At 37.0% G+C, this 17,981-nt stretch overlaps 1 protein-coding gene across 1 annotated transcript; it reads right to left on the reverse strand.

Annotated features, from left to right (window-relative positions):
• Positions 1–7: 7 nt before the first annotated feature.
• Positions 8–14,499, reverse strand: LOC131961946 (uncharacterized; the record flags this gene model as incomplete). The annotated part of the gene is made up of 8 exons (XM_059327223.1): positions 14,256–14,499; positions 12,933–13,202; positions 12,480–12,809; positions 9,894–10,157; positions 8,441–8,571; positions 8,080–8,137; positions 430–699; positions 8–306 (listed from the first exon to the last, which is right to left on the reverse strand). Coding segments are annotated over exons 1-8 (1,695 nt in total), but the record flags the coding sequence as incomplete, so codon positions are not given.
• Positions 14,500–17,981: the final 3,482 nt, after the last annotated feature.

Here is a 17,981-nt window from a genome sequence, read left to right on the forward strand (position 1 = left end):
AGGGGAGGGAGGGAGGGGGCTGCGGTCCTTCAGGTCCCAGTTCTAGCTTTGCTTCACACCAGAACTGGGCTCCGTCATCTTCATTAGTCATGCTGATGCTCATAGTAAAGGTCTCATTCACTGGTTTCTTCTCTGTATTGTTGTTGGCCTGCTGTTGACCCAGTGCTGTCTGTCCTTTGTAGAAAGTCACAGTGAGGTCCCCAACAGGAGCAACGTCCTGCACTGAACACTGCAGATCGTAGTCACCACCCTCAAACATTGGCCCGGTGTGGTTCACAAAGCTGATGGACACTTGACGAGGATGCTCTGTGGAGACAAACAGAGAGACTGACACATTCAGGACACAGCACATAATCTAAACTACCTAAATGTACCAAAGATGTTAAGTATAAATGATTAAACATCACTTACAGTATTTTGTTTACTTACGGTAGATAGTTACAGGCAGGGTGGTGCAACACTGGTAACCAGTATCATTGGTATGCCAGCATGTTGGTACTATGCTCCATTCAGTCAGACTGTCAATGGTCCATGAAACCGTCGTTCCAGTTTGTTTTTTGACTCCTACAGGACATTCTATATCAAATGTGTTGTTGAGGCAATCATGCTGACAAACAGAGCAGCTGACAGAAGCTGGGTCACCAAGCTTCACGACCAGTCTGGATGGAGTGAACTCGGGTCTATCTGTACACTCGTAATCTGTAACACAGTGATTTAAAAGTAGCATTAAAGCATCTAAAAAGTGATAACGCACACAGCAAACATTCATTTATTTTACATGATAAAGATATGTATTTCTAATCATACATATTTACATTTCTAGCTACAATTTTAGTCAATCACTAAATAAATGGACGAGGTTATAGGTTAAATTGTTCAACCCTAACATCTGTGGCTATTCTCATGTGATTACAACAGTTCAAACAGTTCTTAAGATGCCCATTTACATTTTGAAAATCCACACTGTAAATGCTTTGGTAATCAGTGGTGGAAGAAGTATTCAGATCCCTTACTTAAGTAAAATTACTAATGCCACACTGTGAAATTACTCCACTACAAGTTAAAGTCCTGCCTTCAAAACGTACTGAAGTAAAAGTACAAAAGTATCAGCATCAACATGTACTTAAAGTATCAAAAGTAAAAGTACTCCTTATGCAGAATGGACCCACTCAGATGTTCTAAACATAATATTAGATTATTTAAATTGATGTATTTATGTAAGCAGGGGTCATTTTATAACTAGGCTACTTAATATACTGTTATGAGGTTTAATTGAAAAAATAGTCTAATAGGTTTAAATTGATCATGTTTTTCATGTGAAATCTTCTGAAAAGTAAATAGAAAGAAATAGAAAGAAATAGAGAAATAGAAGTATAAAGTTACATTAATTGTACTTAAATACAGTACTTGAGTAAATGTACTTAGTTACTTTCCACCACTGTTGGTAATGAAATTCACTCTAAATTCTCATATTGGCATTAACATAATCAATCACAAAGTACTGCCAGAGCTTGTTGTACAAACTTTACAATGTTTAATATGCAGAATGTGAAAAAAATAGAATTAGAATTATTAAATTAGAATTTCTAAATATATAGCATTACAACTGCATCATTACTACAGTATATTGTTTACAGTAACGAAAGAAACACATTTTGGCAAACGATGAAACGAAAAATAAAAGAACGTAAGTGACAAGACAATATTTAATAAATAAACCTGATCAAATCATGTAATCGGAACAATATTGATAAAATACAAGTGATGATAACCTCAGGCTAAACATAATAAACATTTAAATCAAACAAAACGCTAAACTGTATTTGATTGTCTTTGTAACACGCCCCTCTAAGTACAAGAATTCAAATGAAGGGAGAGTTTTAAATGTCAGACCGCAACAGACGCGGAAAACTTACCACAGCTGGACACATGGAAGTCTCGCAGAAAAGTGACCAAAGAAACAACAAAAACTGTGTGCCAGAACATCATTTTCGAGTAGGTCTTGTTAGCAAACGAGATATCCGGTAATAAAAGCGGTTAAGCTCAAGGTTGTCCAGAGATGGTGCGACTGAAATGAAAGTAAAAATGCGTAAAAATATAAAGTCCACTCCCTAATTTTCCTTGGAAGAGAGAGAGAGAGCTATGAGAGAGACATACCTCTGTCGCATGCAGTCTACTACTGGCGATTTCTCAGTTACGTCATAAAAAAAAAGATGAGTGAAATTGAAACTAGTATCTCGGGGGAGGATTTCCGAGGCATTTTTGGGAATTTCCGCCATAGCAGTCGAAGATGACAGATAGCTCATGTGACCCTGATTCAACTTCAGTCATTATAACAAGAGCCAGGCCAAACCCAGCTCACTGAAGATACCCTACAGGACATATTTATAACCAGGGGTGAAAGTAAGCCGGCACGGTCCGGTACTGCCGCGTACCACTAAAAGATTCTGTGGCGGTACGCAGTACCAGGAAGATGGGAGAGCGGCTGCCTGCTATATGACCCTCATTCAAAGCCAGTCACGGCCGCACTCTGGGTCAGAAAATAGATGCGCTAGCAATATGCAGTCTTAAAAACTACTTTGTCTGTTTAAAAATTCCTTGTAACTCATTCTGAATAGTTTCTGAAGTGTCCGTGCTGTGTTTTAGTCCATGCTGGACGGAGCCTTGGCCGGGCAGCTCCCTCTCTCCCCCTCCCCTCGGAGGTCTCCTCTGCGCCCAGCCTTTGAAACGTGTACCGCACGCAGGGCCGGCTCTAGCCCATTTGGGGCCCTAGGCGAGATCCATTTGTGTTGAACATCTCCGCTTGCTGTTTCACGGAGGGTGGAACTCCCGTTTTTGCTTGCCCCTGGTGCCAATCAGGTTACAACTGTCTGTCTATATAATTATTAACTTACAAGTCAATTCGCAAAGAAGCACAGCTGGAGACCGCTAACAAAGTTAGAGACTAGAGAGAAAATGAAAGTGCAAACCCCATGAAAAATGTGCTTAACTGTGTTAAGCTAGTGTTGCTTTATTTTAACCTAGCTAGCAAGCTAATACAAATGAAACATCTTCACACAAAACGACTTAAAAAAAAAAAGATGACATAACGTTATCTTTATATTGGGACTTCTTCTCCTCCTCCTCTTTTCTTCTCTTTCGATACGGCGCACCGGAGACTTTTGAAGGCCGTTTCATTTAGCAAGATATATCAAAACATAACGTCTCTGTTACTTTACGTGACCTGACCTCTGTGACAGCGATCTGACCATCTAAAGGGGTGCAAGGCAATGACCACACGTCACATGACTCAGCACCACAAGTGAGAAAATATCATTGTTTATCTGTTTCTTTATTTTGTTAAATTTTCAAGACAGAACACGAAGGGAGGCCGACAATTGGCATCAAAGATTATTATTGTTTTGTTTTTTTTCTCCCTCGAGGGTGCCTGGTGGCGCCCCTCCAGCAGATGGTGCTCTAGGCGACCGCCTACGTCGCCTATGCCTAGAGCCGGTGTAGACTGCACGTTTAATGTCTTTACGTTCATTGCAAAATGTCACAGTTAAAATCAGTAGGAGAGTAAGCAGTGCAGTTGTTATTTCATGTTTCATGTTATTTTGTTTAATTTTAACGATACAGAACAGCTCGGAAAATAAACTGCTTATGAGATAACGACCGGAGAGTTCACTCAGCAGTACGTGAGTGCGCATGCGCGTCTACTTCCGAAACACAGCGGTTGCTATGGACATCGGTGAGTTTGATTTAATGCACTCGGACGTTTTCCACAACTGGTCCACAGACGTCAAGAAACGCCGCTTGCGCCAGGACAGGACGAACAATAAATTAAACCAACAAAATTCCACAATTTCTTGTGGTTGGCTGAAACACTTTCAACATGATTTAAATATCTGTCAGTTATCACATTTTGAAAAAAACGGAGAGAAACACTACAAAACAGTCCATTTTTCCCCCAAATTGTTTACCATATCGTCAAGTGTTTCTAATTCCTGGCCTACAGATAGTCTACAGTGAAATATTTCAATGTTTTTATTTGTTTGGGTTTTGACTTTGCTATTTTAAAATGCATGAAGTGAAAGAGAGATGAAGGTATTGTTTGTAATAGTACCGGCAAGAATTTAAAACTACTTTCACCCCTGTATATAACCCATACAAAAACACATGGTGGTAGGTAGTCTGCCTGCACATAAGCAACAGAGCTAAAATCTTAGGGAGGCTGTGTGAAAGCATTTCTGTGGAGGAAGCAGAGTTCCCTTATCTCCTTCCTGGAAGGCCTTCCTCCCTTTATAGGAAAAAGTTAGGCAAGAATCTGCTTTCACGTCCACAGATTGCAGTATTATTTGTGACATTCTCTCTCCATATTACAAAGCCTATTTCTGCTCACACTTTTTCTCATTTTTTGTTATTTTTAGACATTTTTCTACCTCTCTTCTGCTCCCCTCCCCCACTACATACTTGAAGCCAGAGGAAGGCAGGACTACTTATCATATCAGAGGGCCAGATATTTTAATGGTATGTCAGGATAAGAGCAGCTGAACTATGGTGCACTGCATATCACTGAACCAAAACCCTTTGAATAAACCACTCTTTATAAAGGTAAAAAGTGCTATGCTTTAGAGGTTATAAGCCATTAAGAACTGCCACATTGTAAAACATGCCTTTGGAAGAAATAATAATAATTTATAGCTCCAGAAAACATGTGTAGAAGTGTACTTCTACTGTCATACACAGATATTTAAATTTTGTTTCTAACACTCCCACGTGTGTGTGTGTGTGTGTGTGTGTGTGTGTGTGTATATATATATATATATATATTGTTAGAAATAATCTGTTATTCTGTCTCTGTGCATGGGGGGGGGGTCACTATCTGATTGACTAGGTCACTATCTCTGCATGCGTAATTCACTAACTGTGTGTGTGCCCTCTCTATGCATTTATAGATTAATCATGTAAGATGCTTTTGATACAATGATCATGTATGTTAGAAATAATCTGTTATTCTGTCTCTGCTGTCTGTCTCTGTGTATGGGGGTCACTATCTGTGTGATGAAGTTCACTATCAAAGGTCACTATCAAATGCATGCGTAATTCACTGTGTGTGTGTGTGCCCTCTCTCTATGCATTTATTATAATATTAATCATGTAAGATGCTTTTGATACAATGATCATGTACTAATATTGTTTTAAAACTTTATTACTCTAGATACATTACATCAAAACTAAATACATTTATCCCAACTGCTTAAAGTGCTTAAGATTCTTTAATCACAAAAATAAATTGTATGTTTCATATTTTGTGTGGACATTGCAACATCATCTGCATCAACATCTGTATCTCCACTAATATCTCTGCAAGTCATAACAAGGCAGGAGGTTGTGTCTCAAAAGTTGTTCCAGGTCAGGTCACGGACATGATGTGCTGAGCAGAGAGATAACTGTCTTCTCTGCTTGGTGACATGACGTGTCCACAATATTGATTAAAACTGACAAATCAATGGATGGAGAGGAGGCACCTTCTGGAAGAGATCTACCTACATTCTTAAAAAAACCTCTGTTAGGATATAAAAGAGGGTTCAAGGGACAGAAGGGGGGTCCAGACTTCATGAACTGATCTGCCTTAATCATGTAAATCAGGGATGTGTAGTTTGAACCCAGAGACTCTGTAACTGCAAATTTCTTGTCATATTGTAACAAAATTATCTCCTGCTCATCATTCCCCATCAAACGATCTGCACAGAGAAGTAGGTGAGAGGATATACTGTTGGAGTCAGATAATTTAATTGTAAAGGTTTCCTCAATGCATTTCTCAACTATATATATATATATATATATATATATATATATATATATATATATATATATATATATATATATATATATATATATATGTGTGTGTGTGTGTGTGTGTGTGTGTGTGATTTGTCAATTAGTGGCATTAAGAGGTGCCCGTTGAGATATTTATTACCGTTGGGCAGAGGCTGGGTAATTGTTTACCTCAAATTCCCACCTTTACACTGGAGTACGCTAAACTAAACTATACTAAACTAAGATAAGATAAGCTGACCGCCTAGTGAATTAGCTCCCTCCTGTACCTTCATTTCCAGCATTATTTTTCCACTTTGTTTTTTGTAAACATTAAACAAATAATTTGAATTTTGAGTTTCCAGTTCCAGTCTTTAAGCTAAGCTAAAATAAGCTAAGCTAAGCGACTACTGGTTTTAATGTGAGCTTAAATTTTAGTTTTGTTTTCACACTTTGGTTTTTGTATGTATTAAATAAAGATAATACTTGATAATTAGTTAGCTTTAGACATACTGTTGAGATATTTATCACCTTTTGGATAACTGTTTCCAGTCTTTCTGCTAAAGTAATTATTTGGCTCCATCCTGTAGCTTCATTTCCAACATTATTTTTACACTTTATTTTTTGTAAATATTAAACAAACAAGATGTTGCGCCTGAACCTTAAGAGGTGCTTATTGAGATATAAGCACCTCTAAACATATCAAGGTTAGCAGTTTACCTTTGATTCCGGTCTTTATGCTAAGCTAAGCTAACCGCCGCTGGCTATGACTAAGCTTAAATATAGTGTTGTTTTTACACGATTTTGTTTAATTAGATATAACAAAGATATAACTTGTCTATATGTCTGATAGACATAAAACATAACACTTAATTCAACAATAGATTATTCAAACCAAAACTAGGCCTACATTGCTGCAAATTAAACCACATTAATACACATAAATACAACTGATACAGATTATCTGCTGAAGAAAGATTTTATAGATAAAATCTGACCTTAAATCATGCTACAAGTAAACTTTGATCTGTATAAAGTTTAAACAAGCTCAGCTGTTAAACATGTTCCACAGGCACTCAATGATTCACTTTTAAACTCGTCTCTGCATGTTCTCTGGAAGAGGGTTGTGAAGGTTTAACAGTAATGATATAGTGACGCAGGAGACGGTGAGACATAACAGCTTGACACATAACATAAACAGAGACAGGCTGAACCAGGACCTGGCTGTACACTCCATTATCTCCCTCTGTTTTGATGGGAATTACACCTCTATGTTTAAAGTCACCTCTTAATTTTCTAAAAGTGAATATGGGTTATCTTTAATATTTCAGATTATTTTACCATTGTTGAAATACAAGTTACATGTTTGATATAAATTATTTTTAATTAAGGCCTCAGAAAAATTAATAGAGATTTATGTTCCTACCATGCCATTTCCCCTACATGGAAAAATGCCCATTTAGGTATTTAAAATAAGTTCTCCAGTTCTGCAAAGTAAAAAACAGAAGTGAAACACAGAAGTAAATGAGGATAAACTGAGGTTTTCTAAGAGGAAGTTGACCTTGAGCAACCTACAAAGGGGATTTCATTCACATTCCACAAGTTTGAAGAAACTGTACAAAAAAAAGTGACATCAGACAAACCAACGTCAGCACTGTCATTTAATTAGGTCATATATTTTAGTCATAAATGTTGCAACTGAAACTCATGACAAGAATCAGAATGAGAGACTCAACTGAAATGTTGCACTGTACATCTTAACTTTTTTTTATTTTTATAAATAAACTACGAAGGACCGCTAACAATGGTATCCCCTCTGCTGTCTGATATCTCAATTCCTCAAAGATTGTTTACATTTTTATGCTTTTGTATGACCTCATTACCATGTGTTATTTTAAAAAAAGTTATTGTTCTGATATTTATAGTGATTAATAATGTATTCATCATCAGTTCCACAAATAGTTTTGAGGGGTTATATGATTTAATTTTTAACTTTATAGGATTTGTATTTTGTACGTGTCAGGACTGGTTTATTCCAGCAACAAAGGGAGGAAAAAGAAAGAAAACAAGCTTACATTTTGCAACAGGAAGGCAGCTATGAATAAAAAAGTCCAAGAGGGACATGAAAGATGAGCAGGTCAAAAGGTCAAAACATATGTATACATTTTCAACAAAATAGCAGGAACAGGAGGTGGAAAAAAGCTGGGTTACAAATACTGTGGGGGTTAATTAAGGGGTTAAAAAGAACAAGAGAGCAGGTGGATGTTGGGGTCAGCTGACTGAGTCTGAGGGGATCTGGTGGACAGGTAGGGAAAGAAAATGAAGAGGCCTGAAGTGGCTGAAAGGAGGGACAGAGAAGCAGAATGGACAAGATGAAACACAACTGACAAAGTGACATCATTACATGGATAATAAAGTTGTACTGGAGTGAGTTGAATAGTGATGTATCAACTCTAATGCCCTCCAATGGTTAAATATCAGCATTGCATGGGAAAGAGCTTCTTAGACAACTGCCTCTCAATTTCTTTGATTTTAATGTGAGCTACATAAGAAGTGGATCAGTATAGTGGTTAAAAAAGGCCTGCTTTTGTTCTAAAAACAAACCTTTTCTTATGTTTTTCTTGTGGGAATTAACTTAAACCAGAGCAGAGAATAAAAGCATAAAACACAAAAGGTTGGTCAAGGTTGTGGCTGTTGCAATTGTTGTGGTTGAGGTGGTTGTTGGTGTTATGGTTGTTATTGGCGGCGGTTTGGTTGAAGTTGGCTCCAAACCTACAGACAAAAAGACAATTGACTTGTGATTCTGCTAATCAGCAGCTTAAAAAATACTAACATCAACTATGTTTCCATCTTTTGTAAGTCTCTTGTAACTTTTGGTTACAGAACTAGATTTTTGATTGGTTAAGTGTACTAGCAATGACATATTTTTAGATAAAATTTACTTTTTCTATCAGCCTTTTTAACATGGCATAGCAGGGTAAACACCGGTGTAATTAATAGAATTAATTATAATCCTGTTCTTATTCCATTGAGACAGCATCCACATACGCATAGGTCTATGGCCCACATAAATGGAAGTGGGCCATAATTAATGTTATTAAATACACCTGTGTTTACACTGTACCGACAACTCAAAAGGGCTGCTGTGAAAAAAGCCTGTTATATTAAAATTCATAGTTTTTGGTGAAAAAATACAGAGAACCGAAATCAAAAAGGCAGCAAAAGTTTATAAAATAGTACTGTGAGCTAGAATAAAATGATCAAATTAACATTTTAATTCAGTTTTAGTTTATTTTATCAAATAATTGAAGGTTAAAATTAAGGTATAAAATAATGTGTTTGTTTTTTACAAAATATTATTATTTATTGCTGTATCATGCAATAATTTATTAATGCCTTTTGTCAGCTTTTGGGTGCTCTATTATGCGTATAAGCGTATGAGATGAATTATGTAAAGACCAGTGGTGGAAAAAGTATTTAGATCCCTTACTTAGTAAAAGTACTAATACCACACTGTGAAATTACTCCACTACAAGTACAAGTCCTGCATTCAAAACTCACTGAAGTAAAAGTACAAAAGTATCAGCATCAAAATGCACTTAAAGCATCAAAAGTAAAAGTACTCCTTATGCAGAATGGACCCACTCAGATTGTTTATATGTATTCTAAATATATTATTAGATTATTGGTGATGCATTTATGTAAGCAGCGTTTTAAGTTTCTCAAGGTAGGGCTCATTTAAACTTATGCTGTTATTAGGTTTCATTTAAAAAATGTCTTATCTCTGTAAATTGATCAGGTTTGGTATGTTAAATCTCGACCTGAAAAGTAACTAAAGCTGTCAGCTTAATGTAGTGGAGTAAAATGTATAATATTTGCAACGAAATGTAGTAAAGTAGAAGTATAAAGTTGCAAAAAATGGAAATACTCAAGTAAAATACAAGTACCTCAAAATTGTGATAAAGTACAGTACTTGAGTAAATATACTTAGTTACATTCCACCACTGGTAAAGAGTAAGCAAATATTCCAACAAATAATGCATCTAGCTTGAGTTGAATCCAACTTTTAGGTAAATAAATAAGGGACAACTCACCTTTGACAACCACGTTAAACTTCACAGTGATTCTCCCCATGTTGTTGCTGACAGAACAGCTGTACTGCCCTCCATCTGCAGGAGTCACAGAAACGACAGTGTGGACGCTGCTGTTGGAGGGTGAAGTTCTGGCGGGTGCTGATGGGAGTGTCCAGGTGTACGAGGGGCTGGGGTTCGCCATAGCTGAGCAGTTCAGTTGTAGAGGGTTTCCCTCTGTGACGATGATGGGATCTGGATGTGCTGACTCCTTTAACTGAGGCTTATCTGTGTGTTAAATGAGGAGGAAGATACAGAGGAACACACCGGTCATTAACACAAAGAGCAGTCACATGCAAACTTTAAATCAGATAAGTAAACAGCTGAACATTAAAGGAATAGTTTAATTTTAAAGGGACTCTATTTTATCTGTATTCTACTGTCGGATCTGACTCCTCTTATTGAAGCACAATTGTTTGGGAGGTAAATGGGTAGGGCTAGCTCTTTTAGTGTTCTAGCAGTGACCACAATGGTGCGTCTGTCAGGACACGATGAAAAGATGAGGAGGTGTAATGATTGTGAATCCTGGTTTATTTCCACTTCAATGTCATCAGAATCATTACAGTCTTTAGCATTGTTAGTTTCTGTAATAACAAACAAAACACATTTCCCATTATCACTCAATAAAGAAATAATAATTACAGGCGATAACCACCTCAAATACAAACAAAGAAAAATCTGCACACATAGGGATGTAACAGCAGTCCAAGCCACATTTATATCACATATGCAATACAAACATGCAGTCACCAGCATCCAAACAATAACACTAATAGCTCAGGGAACCAAACAGCTGTAAAACGCAAGCTATTATTGTCTCAGGACACCGCACAATGGCGCTACCCACAGGCCAAACAAGGTCCACACCGCCGGCAGACACACACAACAGGTTAATTTCCTCTGTATCTATAGCGCAACATCATCGTCGGCGATTGTATATATAAACACTTAACAACACTCACATTCCTTCACGGACTTAATGCCTCTAGGAACGGCGAACATCGTCAGGCGAACGGCGATTCACGGCAACCGCTGCAGTTATCTGCTCCCATGTAAACACTAACACACACTGGCAACATGTCCATGTAGAAACTTTATTAAAGCACACACGTCACCACGCATGCACGGATCGTGGACATCGGCAGGAAGAAAGGGAAACATGCAGCGAGTGTCTGAGCCTTTTAACAACAATAAAGAAAATAAATCGAATCTAAAATTAGATTTAAAAGACCAAAAATGTATTTAGTTTAAATTACTCAGGCATAAAAAATATAATAATGAAGAAATCAACTTCCAACAGGAGCATTTTTATTTATTTTCTATTTTTTTAATTGTTTCTTATATTTTTTTCTTATATTTTTTAAGATTTTCTTTTATGTCTTTATTTTTTTGTTCCATGGATTTTTTTTCTCATTACAACTTGTTACTATTTTTTTAATGTCCTTTTACATGTACTATTTTTCTTTTTTAAGCATTCTTTTAATTTGAAATATCTTATTATATATTACTTTATATTTACTAATACTTTATTTATTGTTTAATTGTTTTTTGTTATTATATTATATTTTATTTTAGTCCTTTTACATGTACTAGTTTTGTTATTTTTAAACTTATATCTTATATTGTGTAATATTTTAAATGAGAGCAGCTTGCTGTTTCCAGTCTTTATGCTACGCTAAGCTAACTGGCTGCAGCTTCACATGTACTAAGTGGTATTAACCTTCTTATTTAACTCTCAAAAACAAAGCAAATACAGACAGATCTTGAGATGGAATCGCACCAGCTGTGAGGCCAAAGCGGGGCCCCGTTCATTCCAATGAAAATTGCTCAGTGGCACATGCAGGTAAAACAAGTTATATTTTGTATATAAGATTACTTTCAGATATGCTTCGTCCATGGGACAAGCACACTTTGGGCATTCTTTAACTCACTAAAGTAGGTCAACTTTAGTACTTGTAGGACCTAATGATTTAAATAAGGGTGATTTAAGGAAGATGTACCTAAAAGGAATTATGCACTGATGTCTCTTTCTCAATGTAAGTCTGTAGGAAAAGTCTTTTTGGGCCCTATGGCATCACGTGACGGACCTGGAATTTGTAATTCTACAGTTTGGCCACAATAACAAATTGGCTCCAAAGTTCGACCGGGGCGGCTTGGGTTAGAATCGTTAAGTGAAGGCTCAATGGTCGCCTTCCTTCCTTCCTTCACTTTGATCTCAGCTACACACATGCAAAGTTTTGTGACCGCACCTTAGATGGCTGTGACTATTCGATGACGGTGAAATCTGTACACACACAGACATATAAAACCTGGCAAAGTGCTCAAAACTGCTGCTGTGGTAGCTCCGGCTACAGTAGAAAATGGGAATGTTATTGTGAGTTTATCTACGTTTTATTACATTGGTTGACTGATTTTTAAAAAAAATGGTTTTATCTCACTGACTTGTACAGAGAGCTTTAGTTTATTGTAAGAGAGAGCAACAGGATGCCCAAAGATCAACATTTAACATTGATGTATTCATGTGTTTTTTTGTTAATTTGTCAGACTCACAGTACACAGTGGCAGTGATGCTTTGTGACATCACCGGAGGGGGCTGCGGTCCTTCAGGTCCCAGTTCTAGCTTTGCTTCACACCAGAACTGGGCTCCGTCATCTTCATTAGTCATGCTGATGCTCATAGTAAAGGTCTCATTCACTGGTTTCTTCTCTGTATTGTTGTTGGCCTGCTGTTGACCCAGTGCTGTCTGTCCTTTGTAGAAAGTCACATTGAGGTCCCCAACAGGAGCAACGTCCTGCACTGAACACTGCAGATCGTAGTCACCACCCTCAAACATTGGCCCGGTGTGGTTCACAAAGCTGATGGACACTTGACGAGGATGCTCTGTGGAGACAAACAGAGAGACTGACACATTCAGGACACAGGACATCATCTAAACTACCTAAATGTACCAAAGGTGTTAAGTATAAATGATTAAACATCACTTACAGTATTTTGTTTACTTACGGTAGATAGTTACAGGCAGGGTGGTGCAACACTGGTAACCAGTATCATTGGTATGCCAGCATGTTGGTACTATGCTCCATTCAGTCAGACTGTCAATGGTCCATGAAACCGTCGTTCCAGTTTGTTTTTTGACTCCTACAGGACATTCTATATCAAATGTGTTGTTGAGGCAATCATGCTGACAAACAGAGCAGCTGACAGAGGCTGGGTCACCAAACTTCACGACCAGTCTGGATGGAGTGAACTCGGGTCTATCTGTACACTCGTAATCTGCAACACAGTGATTTAAAAGTAGCATTAAAGCATCTAAAAAGTGATAACGCACACAGCAAACATTCATTTATTTTACATGATAAAGACATGTATTTCTAATCATACATATTTACATTTTTAGCTACATTTTTAGTCAATCAATGAATAAATCAACGAGGTTATAGGTTAAATTGTTCAACCCTAACATCTGTGGCTATTCTCGTGTGATTACAACAGTTCAAACAGTTCTTAAGATGCCCATTTGCATTTAGAAAATCCACACTGTAAATGCATTGGTAATCAGTGGTGGAAGAAGTATTCAGATCCCTTACTTAAGTAAAAGTACTACCACACTGTGAAATTACTCCACTACAAGTTAAAGTCCTGCCTTCAAAACTTACTGAAGTAAAAGTACAAAAGTATCAGCATCAACATGTACTTAAAGTATCAAAAGTAAACATACTCTTTATGCAGAATGGACCCACTCAGATGTTCTAAACATAATATTAGATTTAAATTGATGTATTTATGTAAGCAGGGCTCATTTTATAACTACTTAATATACTGTTATGAGGTTTAATTGAAAAAATAGTCTAATAGCTTTAAATTGATCATGTTTTTCTCATTAACATAATCAATCACAAAGTACTGCCAGAGCTTGTTGTACAAAGTTTACAATGTTTAATATGCAGAATGTGAAAAAAATAGAAATAAATTGTACTTTCTGCAATAACTCTATTAGAATTCCTAAATATATAGCATTACAACCGCATCATTACTACAGTATATTGTTTACAGTAACGAAAGAAACACATTTTGGCAGACGATGAAACGAAAAATAAGTGACAAGACAATATTTAGTAATTAAACCTGATCAAATCATGTAATCGGAGCAATATTGATAAAATACAAGTGATGATAACCTCAGGCTAAACATAATAAACATTTAAATCAAACAAAACGCTAAACTGTATTTGATTGTCTTTGTAACACGCCCCTCTAAGTACAAGAATTCAAATGAAGGGAGAGTTTACTACAAATGTCAGACCGCAGCAGACGCGGAAAACTTACCACAGCTGGACACATGGAAGTCTCGCAGAAAAGTCACCAAAGAAACAACAAAAACTGTGTGCCAGAACATCATTTTCGAGTAGGTCTTGTTAGCAAACGAGATATCTGGTAATAAAAGCGGTTAAGCTCAAGGTTGTCCAGAGATGGTGCGACTGAAATGAAAGTAAAAATGCGTAAAAATATAAAGTCCACTCCCTAATTTTCCTTGGAAGAGAGAGAGAGAAAAACACATGGTGGTAGGTAGTCTGCCTGCACATAAGCAACAGAGCTAAAATCTTAGGGAGGCTGTGTGAAAGCATTTCTGTGGAGGAAGCAGAGTTCCCTTATCTCCTTCCTGGAAGGCCTTCCTCCCTTTATAGGAAAAAGTTAGGCAAGAATCTGCTTTCACGTCCACAGATTGCAGAATTATTTGTGACATTCTCTCTCCATATTACAAAGGCTATTTCTGCTCACACTTTTTCTCATTTTTTGTTATTTTTAGACATTTTTCTACCTCTCTTCTGCTCCCCTCCCCCACTACATACTTGAAGCCAGAGGAAGGCAGGACTACTTATCATATCAGAGGTGTTAGAAAAATTGCATGAGGAAACCTTGAAAATTGATAATCTGTCACCGACAGAAAAAATCTGTCACCAACAGAAAAAACCTCACCATTTTTCTGCGCATTCTTTGATGGGGAAATGAAGAGCTGGAGAACGTCCAAGTTTCTCAGTTTAACAAAAGTTTTATTACAATACGTCAAAAAATGTGCACTTTACAGAGATCTCCGGGTTCAAAATTAACTCATGTCCCTGAATACAAACAGACGTGTTTCAGTTCGTGAAGTCTGAACCACGACTCCCTCCCTGGAACCCATTAAAATACTAACATTTGTTTACAAAACATGCTGGTCGATTTCTTCCAGGAAGTCCCGCCTTCTTGATCCGCTCATTCGCCAGTCTTCTTTCATACCGTCACACATCAGGCCACCTGGGCAATACAATCACTGCTGCCCATAACAAAGCCTTGTGGCCTGCTAACAAACTTGTTAGCACAAACATTTTTCCTTGTTATGACTTACAGAGATTCTCACACGGGATTTTCATTCGGCCTTCTGTGGTCTCCCCTCTCCAGACACACATACACACACACACACACACACACACACTCACAAACGCACATACACACACAGCAAAAACTGTGTATCAATATATCTGGATGTCATTCTTTGTGATTTATAGAATCTTAATCAGTTTAAGCAAATGGAATATATGTAATTAAAGTAATCATAGTTTTCTACATCAATATTAACACACAAACACAATCAATGTATCAAATCATATTGTCTGACTTAATATAAATGCATAGAGATATTTATTACAGTCAAGGTTTGACCTTTGATAGTGACCTGCGTCACTCACAGAGAACAGAGACAGACCACAGAGAACCATTTACCAATATAGAAAATAATCAATTATTTTAACAATTCTCTCTTTTGGCCTAACATTCATTAGGCCAACTCAAACAAAATTATGAATAGTAGCAATATCAGTGAGCAGCAAAGCATTTCAGAGTGGATTAATGTCATTTGATATGGGGAAAGGGTTTTACCTTCGATGACCATGGAGATGCAAAACACAGACAGAACAGATATGAGAAATACACACAACACACAACACCACTATGCTTGTGTCATCAATATGTCAATTTCTGTACATAATATAGTAATATTACCACCGTCCACTCTCCCCCTCGGCTCCAGGTGACAGAACAGAGAGCACTATAAAGAGAGATAGCAGAGCCAAACAGAACAACACATCCAAAACAATCTTTCTGTACCCATTTATCAAAAAAAAAATGCAGTATATAATGTCAAAAACAATTGATTATATGAATATGATTTTTTCATGAATGTATGATTCTCACAGCTCTTTTTTAACCTGATATGGACTTGCCCAACGTGGTTCTGTCCACTTCCTGTTGATGACCTTCAGCCACACACACTCAGAGAGTCTTACACTCTTACCCGAGCTTTTCTCTGTCTGGAGCTGTCATGTCTCCTGGACCTGTGTGGACAGGAGGCTTCCAGTGCAGTTAATGTACAGCAAAAGGACACATGATCCAACTGTGGTAAATCCAGGGGCACCCCCCTTTCACCCACAGTGGCTGGTCCTTTAAAACATTTACTGTAGAATAGTGAAGCACACTCAGTGGAAATGAAACCAAAATGTAACACAAAATATCTCAGTACACTGATAACTGAATCAGTATCGGAGAATAAATTGCAAGAAATGTTGGGGCAAGAATATATATTCAGGCAGATTGTGAGTTCAAACATCCCCCAAAAATTTTTTTAATTACATACAGTTCGTAGCAAGCAAGTTGCCCTTTTCTTTTCTTGTCAACACATACTAATACCTTCTTTTTTGTCTCTCTTCCCCTACATACTCTTTTCCATCTATTACACTCACTTGATTTCAACCACCTGTCATCTATCCTTTAGCAAGATATCACATCAACTTACACAGGAAGTTGAGCAACTTGCGTTAACAATCTATTTCAGTTCCAAAACATAACTTTGACCAATGGGGTAAAAACAGACTGCATTTAAAACGGCTGCAATTTGCTATATAAATATATATTTGCAATATAATGAATGGACAAAATTTAAATATGCTGACGGGACTTCTGATAAATCCCCCCTCTTTTATTTTTTAATTTTTTATTTTTTAACTGGCCTTCAAGACAAGTTTCACTCTGTCTTTTATAATTTTGTCATCAACTTCAAGGCCAAAATGTTGTGCTATTTTTAACAGCTGCTCTTTTGTGCAGAAAGAACAAAATAAAAAATAAAAAATAACTCATCAACACTTGTCATACTTGGGTGTGTGCAAAAAATCAATACACAACCAGCCAAACACTATGGCCTAGACAGTAAATAATGCTCCCCTCTAGCTGACTACCTGACCATTACTAACTAGCTAATCTCAACCCTAGTCTTCATGTGCATGACCAGCGGTTGGTATTTACGCACTGAAACCATGGCGATGTGAAGCAACCAGAACTGGTCAACCTCCCCTTGACCATGATGTGCCCCCGAGACAAATGCTCTAACCAGAGCCACCACAGCACTAGTAAAACAAAAAATAAGATGAAACCCAAAGGGGTAACGCCACTTGGCCTCACAGGGGAACATTTGTTTACATTACAGTAACATTCTGCACACCAGTCAATTACAATTTTACTACGCTTCCACACAGAGCAGGAAAAAAACAAAAAAAAACTCCTCCACCCAAAACATAACTCATAAAGGCAAACAAAAAAAAAACATAAACCAAAGATAAAAGTCAGAATAGGTAAGTGAGTGTAACTGTTAATTTGAAAAGAAAAATGTTATGTCTCCATAAACAAAACAATCAGGCCTGAAGGAGAGAACAACACCAGGCAACCTTGGAGCCTCTGTCTCTCTGCCTGCTTCTCTCTTTTCTCTCTCCACACTGAAAATAACTCAAAAGATTTACTTAAAAAATATATTGTCAGTATTTGCACACAAATGATTTCAGTAAAATGTAATGCTGCAATATCAAGTAACACTCACTTGCAAGTATTAAGTAAATTTTACATTCCATAAAACATAACAGTTCTGAAGATATTAAGTAACATTTACTTAATTCCATCCAAGTTTTAAATTATATTTATTTAACCAAATTAAGTAAAGTCTATTTGTTTTTTCATAAACAAGAACAT

The sequence above is a fragment of the Centropristis striata genome, chromosome 1 (assembly GCF_030273125.1).
Source record: "Centropristis striata isolate RG_2023a ecotype Rhode Island chromosome 1, C.striata_1.0, whole genome shotgun sequence".
Taxonomy (NCBI): domain Eukaryota; kingdom Metazoa; phylum Chordata; class Actinopteri; order Perciformes; family Serranidae; genus Centropristis; species Centropristis striata.